Source organism: Coenobita brevimanus, chromosome 72 (assembly GCF_032717465.1).
Source record: "Coenobita brevimanus isolate Jiangsu-jjx chromosome 72, ASM3271746v2, whole genome shotgun sequence".
Classification (NCBI taxonomy): Eukaryota; Metazoa; Arthropoda; class Malacostraca; order Decapoda; family Coenobitidae; genus Coenobita; species Coenobita brevimanus.
In genome coordinates this window covers 6,721,916-6,738,139 of record NC_137025.1, presented here as the reverse complement: position 1 = coordinate 6,738,139, position 16,224 = coordinate 6,721,916, and the positions used below count along the sequence as shown (strand labels likewise).

General features: G+C 40.2%; 1 protein-coding gene across 1 annotated transcript in view; it reads left to right on the top strand.

The window, feature by feature from the left end:
• Ino80 (chromatin-remodeling ATPase INO80) overlaps positions 1–16,224 on the top strand; it is a 499,736-nt gene that overhangs the window by 71,692 nt on the left and 411,820 nt on the right. Inside the window, 2 exon segments of the mRNA XM_080278280.1 lie at positions 4,092–4,179; positions 15,701–15,789. Of these exon segments, the coding sequence (XP_080134406.1) occupies positions 4,092–4,179; positions 15,701–15,789 (177 nt within the window).

The window sequence follows — 16,224 nt, the reverse complement described above, 5'->3', positions numbered from 1 at the left end:
CAAGAGTTGTAATATGATTTTTCCAAGGTAAGCCCCGAGTAAATGAAACCCCAAGCATGTTCAAGGATGATGCAGGATTAAGCTGATTTGTATTAAACCTTAGTGGGTATGCCTGTTGAAGATGTTGTCGGGTTGATAGGTGCAAAATCTGAGTCTTTGATGCATTAAAAACAACCAGTTTATTTTGACCCCAGTCAGAGATACGAGCCAAGTCAGACATTAGGTGTGCCATAGCCTCATCCCTTGTTTGTTGAAGTAACTGCTGAGATGGACGTTGCGGGAATTGAATGGAAAGGTGAAGGGTGGAGTCATCAGCGTATGAGTGGAGAGGGTTAGATGTACAGTTTAGAAGGTCATTGATGAATAAAAGAAGAGAGTTGGTGATAGGACAGAGCCCTGAGGAACACCACTGTTAATAGATCTAGGAGAAGAATGATGGCCGTCTACAACAGCGGCTATAGAACGACCAGAAAGGAAGCTAGAGATGAAGGCACAGATAGAAGGATAGAAACCATAAGAGGGCAGTTTGGAAATTAAAAATTTATGCCAGACTCGATCGAAAGCCTTTGAGATGTCAGGTGCAATGGCAAAGCTTTCGCCAAAGTCCTGAAAGGAGGATGACCAGGAGTCTGAAAGGTAGGTGAGAAGATCGCCTATGGAGTGTCCCTGATAGAACCCATACTGACAATCAGAAAGAAGGTTGTGATAGGAAAGATGCTTTAAAATTTTTCTGTTAAGAATAGACTCGAAAACTTTTGAGATACAGAATGTTAAAGCAATTGGACTATAGTTAGAGGGTTGGGAATGGTCACCCTTCTTTGGGACTGGCTGAATGAGAGCAAACTTCCAGTAAGAAAGTAAGGTGCAAGTTGACAGACAAAGGCAAAAACGTTTGCCTAGGCAGGGTGTAAAATCCACTTTGTTATGGTTTTGGCAGTCTGATCCATATTTTTATTTTGAAATTTGGAACATCCTTTTTGTTTTTCAGCAGTCCAGCTTGAGCTGGATTACACCATCTCAGTAAAGTCTTTTCGATTCTGGTGTCCACAGACTTCCTTACTCCACAACTTTCACGAATCACATTATTTCATATCCTATCCACTCTCTGTACTCCACATACATTCCTCAGCAGTCCCATCTCCACTGTTCCCTTGACTTTTCATTTTCATGCCACACCAAAGCCTCACATTCATATGTTAAAGTTGGCACGAACACTCCTTCATATAATCCTCGTGCAGTTGCAACACTCAAGCCTCTGTTTCTTATCAAGGCCTTCATAGCACCAGCTACTTTCCTTCCATGTGTCACTCTACTTTCCATTTCTGTTGCACATTTTCCTCTCTTTTCTATCACCATACTCAGGTATTTGAACTCTCTCACCAATTCCAGCCTCTCTCCATTCACTGTAACATCACACTGGGAGTCACCTTCCCTGTAAGTAACCATCACTTTACTCTTTTCTATACATACTCTCAAGGCACGATGCTTACAGACATCAGCAAAACTCTGCACTAGTCTACCAAGTTTTTGTCTGGTATTTGCAAGTAGCATCATCAGCATACAACAAATTTGAGATATTCCATCCATCACCATTCATTACTAACGCCATCCCTCTCTCCATTACTTGTGTTTTTACTTCATTCATCACCTGATCCAAATACTGTATATATTGAACAACCATGGGGACATCACACAACGTTGTCGCACGTCCATACCAATCATGAACCATTCACTTAGATGCCTATCAACCCTGACACATGCTTCACTACCATCATAAAAACTCTCGACAGCACCTAACAGCTTACCGTCAGCACCATACATGTGCAAAATTTTCCACAATCCTTCTGAGTCTACTTTGTTGTGTGCTTTTTCCGGATCCATGAATTCCATAAACACCTTGTCGTCATTCTCACAAGCATTCTCCACCAGCTGTCTTACTGGTTATATTTGATCCACACATCCTCCACCACTCTTAACCCTAGAATGCTTACGTTATTATCCTCACAGTACTGCTTTCGCCAGGAGAGATTTTTTTTTTTTTTTTTTTTTTTTTTTTTTTTTAGTCTCTGTACACTTTAGTCTCTTTGATATAATCATACACTAATTATGCACCTGAAAAAAAAAAGAAAAAACAAAAATTAAAAAAAATGTAACACAAATGCTTTTGTCAGGTAAAAAACACTTAATCCACATTGTACCCCCCTGGGGGTATGGTTTTTTTTCAAGAATACTCCCCCAGTATCCCTGCTTGTCGTAAAAGGCAACTAAAAGGGTTGGCGGAGGGTTAGTGCCCCTCCCCGGAAAACAACTAACTAAAAAAACAGACAATAAGCCTTGGACAAGGACTGACCAAACGATGACGACCAAGGACCGGACAAAGGACATGGAATCTTGGAGAATGCAGTCACAGTGAAGTTTTTTATTTTAAACCGTTTTAAAACGGCACTGGTACTGGCCCCGGAATTATGTCAGACCGTTTTGAAACAGCACTGGCACACGGCGGGTTAAATTGAATAAAATCGTGTAGAGAATTGTATGGAAATAAATTAAGAGATATGTCTTTGGGTTGAAAGAGTTAATGTTGGTTAGACACAGCTGGAAGAATATCAGTTTAAAGTGCATTAATTGGTCACTGAAATCTATCTATCTATCTATAGCCCGACGCCCTAATCCCGCAAAGAGTGGTTACAGACAAAATGCCTCCAAGTCGCTCTGTCACCCACAATTTGACTACCCTCCCCCCAACTCACCCCCCCCTCCCTCATATACCTCTCAACTCCATCCCTCCACCTCATCCTCTGTCTGCCCCTCCCTCTCCCTCCCTCCACCTCACCTACATATGCCCTCTTAGTCAGTCTTACATTCTCCATTCTCTCACTGAAATACAGTATATAATTATGAGAGTAAAGGATGGTTGGTACATTACATTGTTAATCATCTTTATTCACAAATCACCTAAACCTGTTGAATATTGGCTCCACTTCACAAACAGAAGCCATCTACACATACTATACTTTATTTTTTTACCTTTCTGTTTATATGTATTTCACAAACACCTGTGAGGTAGTCATTCTGATGACTGGCAAGTTAGAGTAGGGGTGCCATACCCTTCTCATGTGCATTTTTGTAAATGCTCATCCATCCATTTTGATCCTTTGTCTGTTTCATAGCTTCTCTATTTTAAACATTGAAATAAACCATTTATAATAGATGCCGAATATATGTAACTACTTGAAGTTCAGAGTTTGCATCTCTAAACATAATTGAAATAAGATTTTGACTAATATATATGAATTACCAATTAATCAAAGGAAACCATAAATGCATGGGACATTTTAAGTGAATCACAAACATTTTTAATTAGTGTGATCATTGAGCATCCTTTGAAGAACATTAAATTGTTGGCAGAGATATTAAGTACCGAACCCGTATTAGTATCAGTAAGCTCAGTATGAATGTTTCCATCTGAACTTGCTGCTTGTGCCCGCATAAGGAAGTATGTACAAATCCCATTCCACCAACTTTTTGATATCTATCACTTTCATCTGGTGTCCAATACTGGATTGGACTAACTTTCTGTTACATGCAGCTCATACCTTTGGGTTGGTGAAATCACAGATGACCCATGCCTAACATGTAGAATTGGCTCACACAGTGCAACTTATATTATGGAGCACTGCACAACACATACTGCAGTAAGACGCAAACACAGTATCAGTGATGTAGGGAATGTGTGGGAAAATCCCATAGGGACAGTTGCTTACTTGCAGTCAGTGGGTTTGCTGGGCCAAGCAGGAAAGGATTGAGCAACAACAACAACAACTTGCACATCTCTCAGTTGCAATGTTAGCACCATTGTTTTGATTGTCTGACTTTAGACTGAGAATTTTATTAATATCTGAGAATGTGATTTGAGCTCAGTAATTTAGGATACAGGATGAGGATTATATAACTGGAACTTCTTTGTTTTTTGATTAAGCCATAAAAGAGTTTGAAGACCCACTTTCAGCATCTCCCCTCTTTTGTGAAAGATGAACAGAAGTTATAATGATGATTTTGGTGTTCATGTATTTTTTTTTTTTTTTTTTCAGGGTATCAATGGAATCCTGGCAGATGAGATGGGTCTAGGCAAAACTGTACAGTCCATTGCATTCCTTGCACACATCTGTCAACATTATGGTGAGTTGGCATAGTTCACAGTACTTTACATCTGTTGTCGTCATGTTTCAGTAAGTTGTTGTTGTTGGTAGTGTACTCCAGGCTGTCTGAAGAGCAGACCCATCAAGCACAGGCAAGCAGTCACCCCTGCAGAACCATCCAGTGCAGTGAACCGTTATTCCCATATTGCTGACAGCATCTCATTACAGCAAGGCGAGGGGATTATTGTGGAAGTTTTGTTCCTGGGTGGATGCCTCATTAGCATCTCCACCCAGTTCATAGGGACACTCTGGCAGGCTTCATGTCACCCTGTTATTTGGCTATATGGTTACCATCTAGCATTGCAAATGGTGTGATGAGTTACAGGAAACCACTTAGCTTGTCACACAATGTAAAGGTACCTGAAGTGGAAAGAAAGAGCAATAACCAGTTACATGAAGGTGAGAGAAGTAGGAAGTGAGGAGGACCAACACAGAATAAGAATATTAGACATGAAAGAAGAAGTAGGTAGCACTATGTTAAGTGATGGGAGCCCCCCCCTGCCACCATGTTTCAGTAGGTGATTGAGTTAATAAGCCAGATTCACCTCAGTTAGGAGACTTCCTTGCTCCTCCTCCTTACTACGGTAGTTTATTTTTCATACAGTACATAATGTAGGGATGTCTTATGGTCTCTGCACTGAGTGATAGGCTAAATGGTTTCCTGTACCCAGGAAACCATTTACTACAGTGGGTGGTAACCATATAACCAGGTTTTTTGGCCGGGTTATGTATCTCCCAGATTCCCGTATCTGTCTATCTATCTGTCTTTATATATATATATATATATATATATATATATATATATATATATATATATATATTATATATATATTATATATATTATATATATATACCTAGATTGCTTCTTCCAAAGAAAGAGAGGTAGCCGAGACAGGATGACACACTCCCAATTTACTCGTCCACACAAAGACATTCATTAGCATCTTAGCCCCAAGGGGAGGAGGGACAGATCCACACCTCACCACACCACACGAGGGTCAACTGCGCTGTGCAATCAGTGACATCCGCAGGAGGGCCTGACAGCAGAGCTGGTTTACCCCAGCCACATCATAATGGACCCATCTCCTATCTAAAATCACATAATCATAGTGATTTCTATCCTTCTATCTGTGCCTTCATTGCTAGCTTCCTTTCTGGTCGTTCTATAGTCGCTGTTGTAGACGGCCATCGTTCTTCTCCTAGATCTATCAACAGTGGTGTTCTTCAGGGCTCTGTCCTATCACCAACTTTCTTCCTTTTATTCGTCATTGACCTTCTAAGCTGTACATCTAACCCTATCCACTCATACGCTGATGACTCCACCTTTCACCTTTCCATTCGGGTCCCTCAATGCCCATCTCAGCAGTTACTTCAACAAACAAGGGATGAGGCTATGGCACACCTAATGTCTGACTTGGCTTATATCTCTGACTGGGGTAAGAATAATCTTGTTGTTTTTAATGCATCTAAGACTCAGTTCTTACACCTATCAACCCGTCAAAATCTTCCACAGGTATACCCACTTCTTTTTTGTTTTAGTTTTTAAAGGCTCCAACATGCTTGCATGTGTCGGCCATGGTCACCTAATGGCGGCTCTCCACGCTGCACGATTCATTGCAGCCTCCCTGTTCAGTCCCTTAACCCTGAGGTCACACTTAATGACCTCATCCCATGCCTTTCTTGGTCTACCCCTCATAACCCCATCCCCAATATTAACACCTCTCACCTTCCTCACCCAATTATCATCCCCCATCCTCTCCACACGTCCAAACCATCTCAATCTACCTCTCCTTATCACAACACCAACATACTCCAGTCCCATCCTACCTCACAACTCTTCCATCGTAAACCCAGCCCCTCCAGGCCTTGGACGCAGGGACACACTGCACATCCACCTAATCATTGTCATTTCTGTACGTCTGAGCCAGCGGATATCTTCCTCCTTCACTGCCCAGGTCTCACTACCATACAGCATTACACTCTTAACACATGCTGAATACAAAGACCCCTTAGCATGTAGGGAGAGTCCTCTCAATGTCAGGAGAGGCAAAAGCTCCCTGAACTTCTTCCAGTCACTTCTCACCCTAGCCACAGAGCTAGCTCTAGCCCCACCTCCAGCACACAACATGTCTCCCAAATAACAAAACTCTTCCATGCACTCAAGAGATTCACCAGCAAGTTCAGTACTTTCGCATCTGACAATCTCCACGTGCTCACCCTGACACGCCGTACACATAAAATCAGCATTATTTCGCAGTCTACCTCTGATACCACTACATCTCTTATGCACCCATTTATCACACACACTGCACAAGATGGAATTACTTCCCATGCCCTTGTGGCAAACTGCACATGGCCACTTTCCCTCGTCTTTGACAGTACCGCCACCAACCCTAGATATCATCACTTTTGTTTTATTTGCATTTACCCTTAAACCCTTGTGCCCCATACCATCTCTCCACTTCCTAAACCTTTCCTCCGCCTCCCTTTTGTTCTCTACAATCAACACCAAATCATCAGCATACAACAACTCCCACGGGAGTCCGTTTCTGAAGTCACATGAAAGGGCTTCAAGTACCATGATAAACAACATGGGACTCAAGACTGACCCCAGATGCACACCAACATTCATGGAAAACTCATCACTCAAATCTCCATTCACTTTTACCTGGGTGTGAGCACCCACATACATAGCCATAACCACCCTAACCAGCCACTCCTCCAAGCCAAGCTTTCTCATTGCCCACTTCACCACCTCTCTAGGGACTCTGTCAAAGGCCTTTTCCAAATCAACAAAAACAAAATAAAGATCCCTTCTCCTACCAATATATTTTTCCTGAAGCTGTTGAACAATGAATATAGCATCAGTGGTCCCCCTACCTGGCATAAACCCAAACTGCATCTCATCAATATTCACTCTTTCTCTAATCATACCTTCTAAAACTCTCTCGATTACCTTCATTATCTGATCTAAAAGCTTTATACCTCTATGATTTCCTCTTTCCAGGGCATCACCCTTCTCTTTATACACATTTACAATTACATTCTTCAGCCAATCATCTGGGACAACACACTCATAAATAATCCTATTAATCAGGTCAGTGACTAAACTCACACCTGTATCGCCTGAGGCCTTCAACATTTCGGCAGTCAACCCAGACACACCTGGTGCCTTCCCCACCCTCATCCTGCCTATTGCGTCACTCACAGTAGCAGTATCAATCAAGGGCCAGACACTGGATCTGCTGGCTTCAAACCTTCCCTGTCCCAGTCAAACTCCTCATTCAACAACCAGTTATAATGCTCTCTCCATGCATCTTTAATATCCTCACTGTTCACCACTACCCTTCCCTCATCATTCTTCACACACTGCTCACCTATAATATCCCGATTATCCCTCTTCACTTGACCTGCTACCCTAAATATATTTTTCCTTTCCCTATGATTTAGGTTATCAAGTAATAGTCTCTGTGACTCAGACTTTGCCCTGTATCTCTCTTCTAGCCCTACGCTTGGCAGGCAAATATTCCTCTTTGGCACCACCCTTCTTCCATTCCTGGAAAAGCCTTCTTTTCTCCTTAACTGCAGCTTCTACACCCTCATCTCACCACCAAGTTACTTTATGTCTTGGTGGTCCTCTTGTCTAACTGCATGTTACATCAGTAACTCTCTAGAAATTGTTCTTGAAGGCTCTGTGCTGTTCATTAACACCTCTGTCTTCAGCTCCTTGTTCAGCCACCACTCTCCTCAACTTGCTATAGAAGGCATCCCTTACTACTTGGATTTTCAGCTTCCGTATTTTCCTCCTAGGTACACAAGTCCTCTTTTTCATCACTTGTTTTTTAAGCACCATATCACAAATCAACAGCTTGTGCTGGTGCACACACTCCTCACTTCCTATAACTTTAACATCCCTACCTCCTATCGGCCCTCCTAACCAGAAAATAATCTATCTGACTGCTATTTGTCCCAGACTCATACGTAATTAACCTACTGTCTCTTTTCCTGAAATATGTGTTGCACACAATCATGTCCGTTGCCTTTCCAAACTCGAGTATCCTTTCCCCTTCTCCATTCCTTAGACCATATGCACATCCCCCATGCACTCCTTCATAACCTTGTGCTGCTTCACCTACATGACCATTTAAGTCCCCTCCCAAAATCACTATGTCATCATCCCGCATACCACCCACTACACGTATTAAATCATCACAAAATCTATCTTTCTCTGCTTCATCCAATCCTGACTGTGGAGCATATGCCGATATAATCGCAGCTATCTTTCTACCCAACAGAATTTTCACTACCAATATCCTATCGCTTACTCTCAAAACATTCGTAACATATTCCACCCATTTCTCCGCAACCATCACACCAACACCTCCATGTCCGTCTGTCACCCACTAATGTTTAATAATATTCAGCCTAATCCTGCATCATCCTTGAACATGCTTGAGGTTTCATTTACTCGGGACTTATCTTGGAAAGATCATATTACATCATTATCATCATCATCATCAACCAGACCTCCCTTCCCACCCAAGGGCAGGGTGAGGATGATCTTATTAATCTCTTGTAAAATCTACTTCCAAGAGATTGGGTGTGCTAAGCCAACTCTATTCTTTCTTTACCCCTGCACAATTGTTGACTCTATACAGGGGTTTTGTCCGCCCCTGTGTGGAGTACAACTCTCATGTGTGGGGAGGCTCCCCACATACAGCTCTTCTCAGTAGGATGGAGTCAAAGGCTTTTCGTCTCATTAACTCTCCTCCTCTTACTGACTTCCTTCAACTTCTGTCTCTTCGCCGCACTGTTGCATCTTTATCTCTTTCACTGCTCCTCTGAACTGTATGCATGCATTCCTCCACCTCTGCGACGTGCGCGTAGCACCCGTCTAGCAGCAAACTCTCATCCCTTTTCTGTCCAACTATCTAATGCAAGAGTTAACCGTTACTCCCAGTCCTTCATTTATGCAACAGGTCAGCTCTGGAACTGTCTCCCTCTGTCTGTATTTCCTGCTGCCTATGATCTCCAGTCTTTCAAACGCAGTGTGTCTAGGCATCTCGAAATGAATGGATCTTGAATTTGGCTCTCTCTTGTATTTTGTTTTTCTCTTGGAGGGAACTCTTATTGCGGGTTCATGGCCTTTGGTTCCTTCTTCCTCGCATTAAAAAAAAAAAAATTGTTTCGGAGAGCCCCAGAGGGCCCAATACCTGCCAAGGGAGACTATGGTGTGGCATGAAAATGAAAAGTCAAGAGTGAGAGCAGGGGAGATGGGACTACTGAGGAATGTATGTGGAGTACAGAGACTAGATTGGATACAAAATACTGTGATTTGTGAAAGATGTGGAGTAAGGAAGTCCATGGACACCAGAATCGAAGAGAGCATACTGAGATGGTATGGTCATGTGGAGAGAATTGATAACAAAAGAATGGTGAAGAAGGTATATCTGAGCGAATTTGAAGAAGATAGGAGATGAGGTAGGCCAAGGAGAAGGTGGAGGGATATGGTGGATAAGTGTGTGAGGAAGAGAGGTTTGGAAGTCAATGAGGCTAGGGGACTGACAAGAGATCGAGCTGGCTGGATGAATATTGTGAGGAGAAGCACATGATCAGGGATTTGGCACCCCTTTTTAACGTGACAGCGTCCGGATTGACTATATTGGATACGATTTTGTGAATCTACAGAACGTGGTGAATATTTTTGGTGTATCAGATAGAGTCAGGATTCTGGGGGTTTGAATGGTGAGTGAATGGAAGTGTCGCCCATTGGATTGGGCAACTTTGGGCTGTTTGAACATTGTTACTCCTCATCCTGCCCTAGGGTGGGAAAGGAGGTCCAGATCTATGATGATGATGATGATGATGATGATGATGCATCTATATTATGTTTGCAGTCTTTTTCAGCAGTGGAAATACATGATTAATGCAGTTATTTAGGTGCAAAGTGAAAAGAAATTGATAAGAAAGAGATGCTAGAAAGCCTTCAAAGTTGACAAGAATATGGTGTATGTGATATTTACAATCATAATTAAGGTGATCTAATTGGATTGAGTTATTGTGGGCATGTATCCAAGGGATGGTTGGGGTTTATTGCTCATGTAATGCCACCCAGGAATGAAAGAGGCTGGTCACTCTCATCTTAAATGTCAGGACCAACTTGCCTAGCCCCGGGCTTCTATGCTCCTCATGGGGCAATACGGGATTAGATGCTGATGATTCTGATGATGATAAATAGTAGCGGATCCCCTACACAAGTTTGATTTTGGGAGTTATTTTGGACAAAATTTGGGTAGAAGTTACACACAGCAGGCTCAAGTTAGTGAAATTGAGGAGCCAACTACATCGTCTGCTCCTGTTCCTGTTGAGGATGAAGGGGATGCAATGTTAGAAGTGTCAGCATTGGACTTTGAGGGGTATGTGGCCGAAGTGAATGACTTTGAGGCTCCTGGGGAAGGTGCTCAAGAGGAGTCTACGGAGGGAAGTGTTGGTGCGGTGGGAGGTGTGGTGGGGGGTGCGGCGCTGTAAGTGTTGCCACGCTTTGGAACCCCTGTTATTTAAGTCCATTAGGCCTGTTGTCTACTGTTGTTAAGGTGACTACCCATATTTTTGTTACTGTAGCTATATCTGCAGTACAATGTCTGAAAAATTTGACCTTTATTATATTTCTAAGGGCCAAAAAATGTCCAGGTATGAGGGGGTACTGCCCATATATAATTTTTCTCATAAGATTATGTATTCACAATGCATGAGATTGTGGACTGTCCAATCTCTCACGGTAAGTACTGTATATACATATATATATATATATATATATATATATATATATATATATATATATATATCGTGCAGCGTGGAGAGCCACCATTAGGTGACCAAGGCCGACACATGCAAGCATGTTGGAACCTTTAAAAACGAAACGAGATATATATATATATACTGTATATACACACAGTAAAATCTCAAATTTTGACAGTTTAGAATTTGATTGATCAAATTTCGATGCATTTTGGAGTGGTCTGCCTACCTTACTTTTCGATGCAAATTCGTGAATGAGAGCCAGACTCCAACCAAAACAAGCAAAGATAATATGTTTGATGCAAACCAAAATGCTAGAAGTGAAGGAAAATTATAAGAAAAAGTATGAACCTAACCTAATATCGTATGTAACATGTGCTGTTAGGGCCAGACTCCAACCAAAACAAGCAAAGATAATACAGGTATTTTTGATGCGAACCAAAATGCTAGAAGTGAAGGAAAATTATAAGAAAAAGTATGAGCCTAACCATATGTGGACATGCATTTCACTGCAATTTAGTTGTATGTATTTTCTTTGTATTTTCATCGCAACTTACCTGTTTCAAAATGGCAAGCAAGAGTGGTTCTGTGGGTAGCAGTGGTGATGTACGAGAGCAGCCTGGCACCTCTAAATCTTTGCAGCCAAAGGAGAAATGGCAGTACAGGAAAGGGCAGAAGTACACCAAGTATACACTTGCTGACAGTATGGCAATACAATGCAGAACTACAGTTCCTTAACCACAATTATAGTTCATAAAGTTTACAGGGGGTGTGGGCAAAAAATCATGATTTTAGGTAGTTAGGTTTGGAGGCCCTAGACCCAAACTAGTTATTCTCATAAGAAGTTCATTTTAAATTTCGATGTTTTGAATTTAGATGCGGTTTTTGGGTACATATGTCCATCGAAATTTGAGATTTTACTGTATATATTTATATATATACAGTAATCACTCTAATATCCGGACGCCCAATATCCGAACATCCCCACTATCCGAACATAAGAATGTTTCATACTGTACTTTTTTCCATACTATACTTACCTCATTTCACTCTTTAATGTCCTTTATTGGTGTGAATAGGGTGTTAGGAGCTAGGCATATGCAGTAGGAAGGTGTTTTTCTGAGTTAGGCTAGGTTAGGGTCCATAAGTACCCAACCAGGAGCCAGTCACCAGAATGTTTATTATTGTATGAACCTACTTCTAAACCCTCATTTTATGTTTCTTTTGCATTTATTTCAGTCATTTATGTGCCTTATTGGTGTGATTTGGGTCTTAACTAGGTGCTATGCATCTCCAGAGGGAGATGTATAGGTGTTTCTCTGAGTTAGGGTCCAAAAGTACAAGTCCATAAGCTGGGGCCCAATATCCGGACAGAACCAATATCCGGACCTACCTATGGCTCTATTACGTCGGATATTGGAGTGATTACTGTATACTGTATATATATTTTTTAAAACACAGTATATAAGTATGAACATTGACAAAGGTAAAGAGATTTTTGATTTGTTAGATCATAATTTAATGGATATAAAAATAAAAGCAAAGAAACGAAAAACAGAATTCAGAAATAAGGAATGGATAGTAAGAGAATATTACAAGTCAGATAAAAAATCGATGAAAAAGTTTGAAGAAGAATTGGAAAAAAGAATAAAAAGAGAGAATATCAGAGACATAAAAGATTTAGAAGAAAGGATGAAAGACATAGCGGAAATAGTACTGAAAGGTACTTATAGGAGGCGGATGGGAAAGGAAAGAGATAAGGAGGAACCGGTGTGGATAACAGAGGAAATAAGAAAAGAAATTAAAGAAAGAAAGAGACGTAACAGATGTGGAAAAACTTGTATCTGGAACAATAATGTAAAACCCAAAAGTTGATTTAAGACGAAATAAATAAGTATGAAGACAAAATAATAAAGGAAAAGATAAAAGGGATAAAAAAATATTTGGAAATATGTGAAGAAGCTGAAAGGAGAGAAAGAGAAAGAGGACAATAGTTTGATGGTATATGGGGAAGATGGCAAGAAATTTGAGAAAGAAAGATTAGAGGAAGAAATAGGAATGTTCCAGGGAAATATATATAAAATGTAGGAAAACAAGATAGAAGAAATATGGAATTGACAGAAGAAGGAAGAATATATGAAGGAATATGAGAATGTAAGAGAAAAGACAAAGAGAGGAGGAGAATTTCAAGTAAGAAGAGAAAGGGAAGGGAGGTTAGAACAGGAAGAAGATTTAAGGATGATAAAATCATGTAATATAGAAATAAGAGAACATCTTGAAATGGCATTTCAGGTAGATAAGGGTATAATATTTACAGAAGAAAAGGCAGTTACAGAGGAAAGGGTGATCAAATGTTTAAAAAAAATGAAAAATAAAAAAGTATCAGGACTGGACAGAATTAAGCCAGAGATGTACAAAGCATTCCTCAACAACAAAAATAACAGGGATTGTTTAGTAATATGCCTAGAGAATGCAGTAGAAAAAGGAATAGTGCCAGAAGAGTGGAAAAAACAAAGACAGTATTGATACCAAAAACAAAGAGACCAAAGATGGGCAAATTGAGGTCAATTGCTTTAAACAATATGGGAAATAAAGTGCTGATGGCAGTCATGAGAGAGAGTATTGAAGAGCATATAATGAGAAATAATATGGAGAAAGAAGCACAAGCTGCATTCACAGAGGGGGGGGGAGGATTGAAAATAATTTGTTAATACTGAGATATTGCATCGAAACCTCATTCCACAAAAAGAAACCACTTGTAGTAATATCAATAGATTATTCTAAAGCTTTTGATAGGATAAAAAGGGAGAAATTAGTAGAAATATTAGTAGAATATAAAATAAATCCAAATGTAATTAATGTAATAGCAGAAGTTTATAAGGGAGACAGAACAAAAATTGAACTAGAGGAAAATAATATGATGACATTACCAGTAACAAGCGGAATACACCAGGGATGTATTGGATCAAACACTCTATTTAAATTAGTTACATATAAAATAATGCAAAGGTTAGAAGAAATAATCAAGGGTTTTAAAGATGATAATTTCAAGATCACATCTTTAGACGTACTTTGCAGATGATGGTATACTTTTGGCAGGTAGCATTGGGGAGGCTGAAGAAGTCATCAGAGAAGTAACAATAATAAGTAGGGATAACGAATTAGAAATTAACAGACAGAAAAGCCAAGCATTGATATTCAATATGAAAAACAAGCCAGAACAAATAGGGGGAATAGAAATAAAAAATATGACAAAATATCTTGGAGTGGTAATAGAAGATACAGGAAACTTCTTTAGAGAACAAAAGAAAATTATGATTGAAAAAGCACAAAAAATGGCTAACACAACATGCTCAGTAATTCCTAAAAGTTGTTCCAGATTACTTATTGGTGAAACTTTTTGGAGAAGTATAGTGATACCATCAATATTATATGGAGTAGGAGTGATAGATATGACAGAGGAAGATATAAATAGATTACAGAATATAGAAAATGGAGTTTATAGGCAAATTATGGGGGCACCAAGGTATGCACAGGAAGCTGCTTTGAGGGGAGAGGTGGGGGCTTCAAGCATTAGAGCTAGGATAATAGAAACTCAGTGGAAGTATGTAAGGTATGGTATGAAAGAGAATGGAAACGATTTGCTTAGAAGGATAATAGAGGAGATGAGGGTACAGAATGTAAGTAAATGGATGAAAGGTTTGGAGAAAAGGATTAGAATGATTGGGCACAGGAAGGAATGGATGAAAGTTACAGATAAGAGAATAAAAGAGAGAATGAAAAACTGGGACACAAGAGAGTGGAAAAGAGAGATGCAGAGCAAATCAAGTTTGAAGATGTACAGAGAGTGGAGTCAAGAAATTGGAGGGAAAGACAGCACATATGACAATAAGCAATCATCATCCATACTATACAAGTGCAGGACCAACACTTTAAATCTCAACGACAGGAAGAGATTTAGTAGTAAAGAAACTAAGTGCAAGATGTGTGAAGCAGGATACGAAGACTTAAAGCATTTCCTCTTATGGTGCCCCAGATACAGTGAAGAAAGAAAGAGAATTGTGAAACTACAACAGCCATATGTGGAAAATGAAGATTATGTAATTGGTGTTTATCTGTTTGATAATAATAGCATTGAAGAAGCTGAAAAGAAAATCTGTACTTTTTGGAATATTAGAGAAAATAAAGCAAGAAGTAGGTAAAAAGAAATGGAAACTTTGTAATTTCAGAGTAAAGTGCTTGCCAAAGCTCAAACCATAGACAGCATCAGGGAGTGCCATTGCAAAGGCAAAACTCCCGAACATCAACTCAACTCAACTCAACAGTGTCCCCTTATTTTTTGATAAGGGCCAAGGCATTGCCCCTGGGTAGAGGACTTTGGTTTTGGAGCATGTAGCACTTTATGACTGGATGCCCTTCCTGATGTCCACCAATGACCCTTGGGTGGACTCAAACCTCCAACCCTTCTGTCAGAGCGCTCTAACCCACTGAGCCACGGGTGCTACATTTTTGCTGAATTGATTTTTGTCAATAATGTATCGCAGTATTTCTAGTACTTATAGCTTACCATTTGCAAAGCATGTGCTTTTAACATTCATTCTAAACCTGCATTTTACAAAAGTGTTACCCAGGTTTATGTTGCTTCCTTAATAGCTTGATCCTGATGTTAATTCTTTTGATATTAACAACTTTCCTTTTTGCAGACACATGGGGTCCATTCCTGATCATCACTCCAGCTTCCACCCTTCACAACTGGACTGGCGAGATTGCTAGATTTGTTCCTGATTTTAAGGTATACGGCTGGAGAGTAGTTTGTGTTGTTGCTTATTATAACGAAAATCCTGGTCTATAATCGGTATTTGTAGAGATTACATGTATGTCAGTAGAATACAATAAACTCTCAATGGACTGGTTGATGGTTGATTTTTTTTTAAAGTAAGCAATTTATTTGGGCGATAAATGTGCTGAATTATCCTATGATATAGTAAATTTGACAAACCAAAGTAAATCTTTGGATGTATAATCCTTCAAAGTTGCATAAAATGGGGTTGATGGCAGTGCAAGTCTCGAGTGGCCTTGACATCATACACCCACCAAGCGGGGAGGCAAAAGTTGTGTGATCGTGCTTCTTCTGATTAGCCAAGCTCTTCATCGTGATGGCCAAGTCAGCAAATAACCACCACTGGTGCATTGTTCCACTGTGCAAGAACACAAGTAGAATCACACC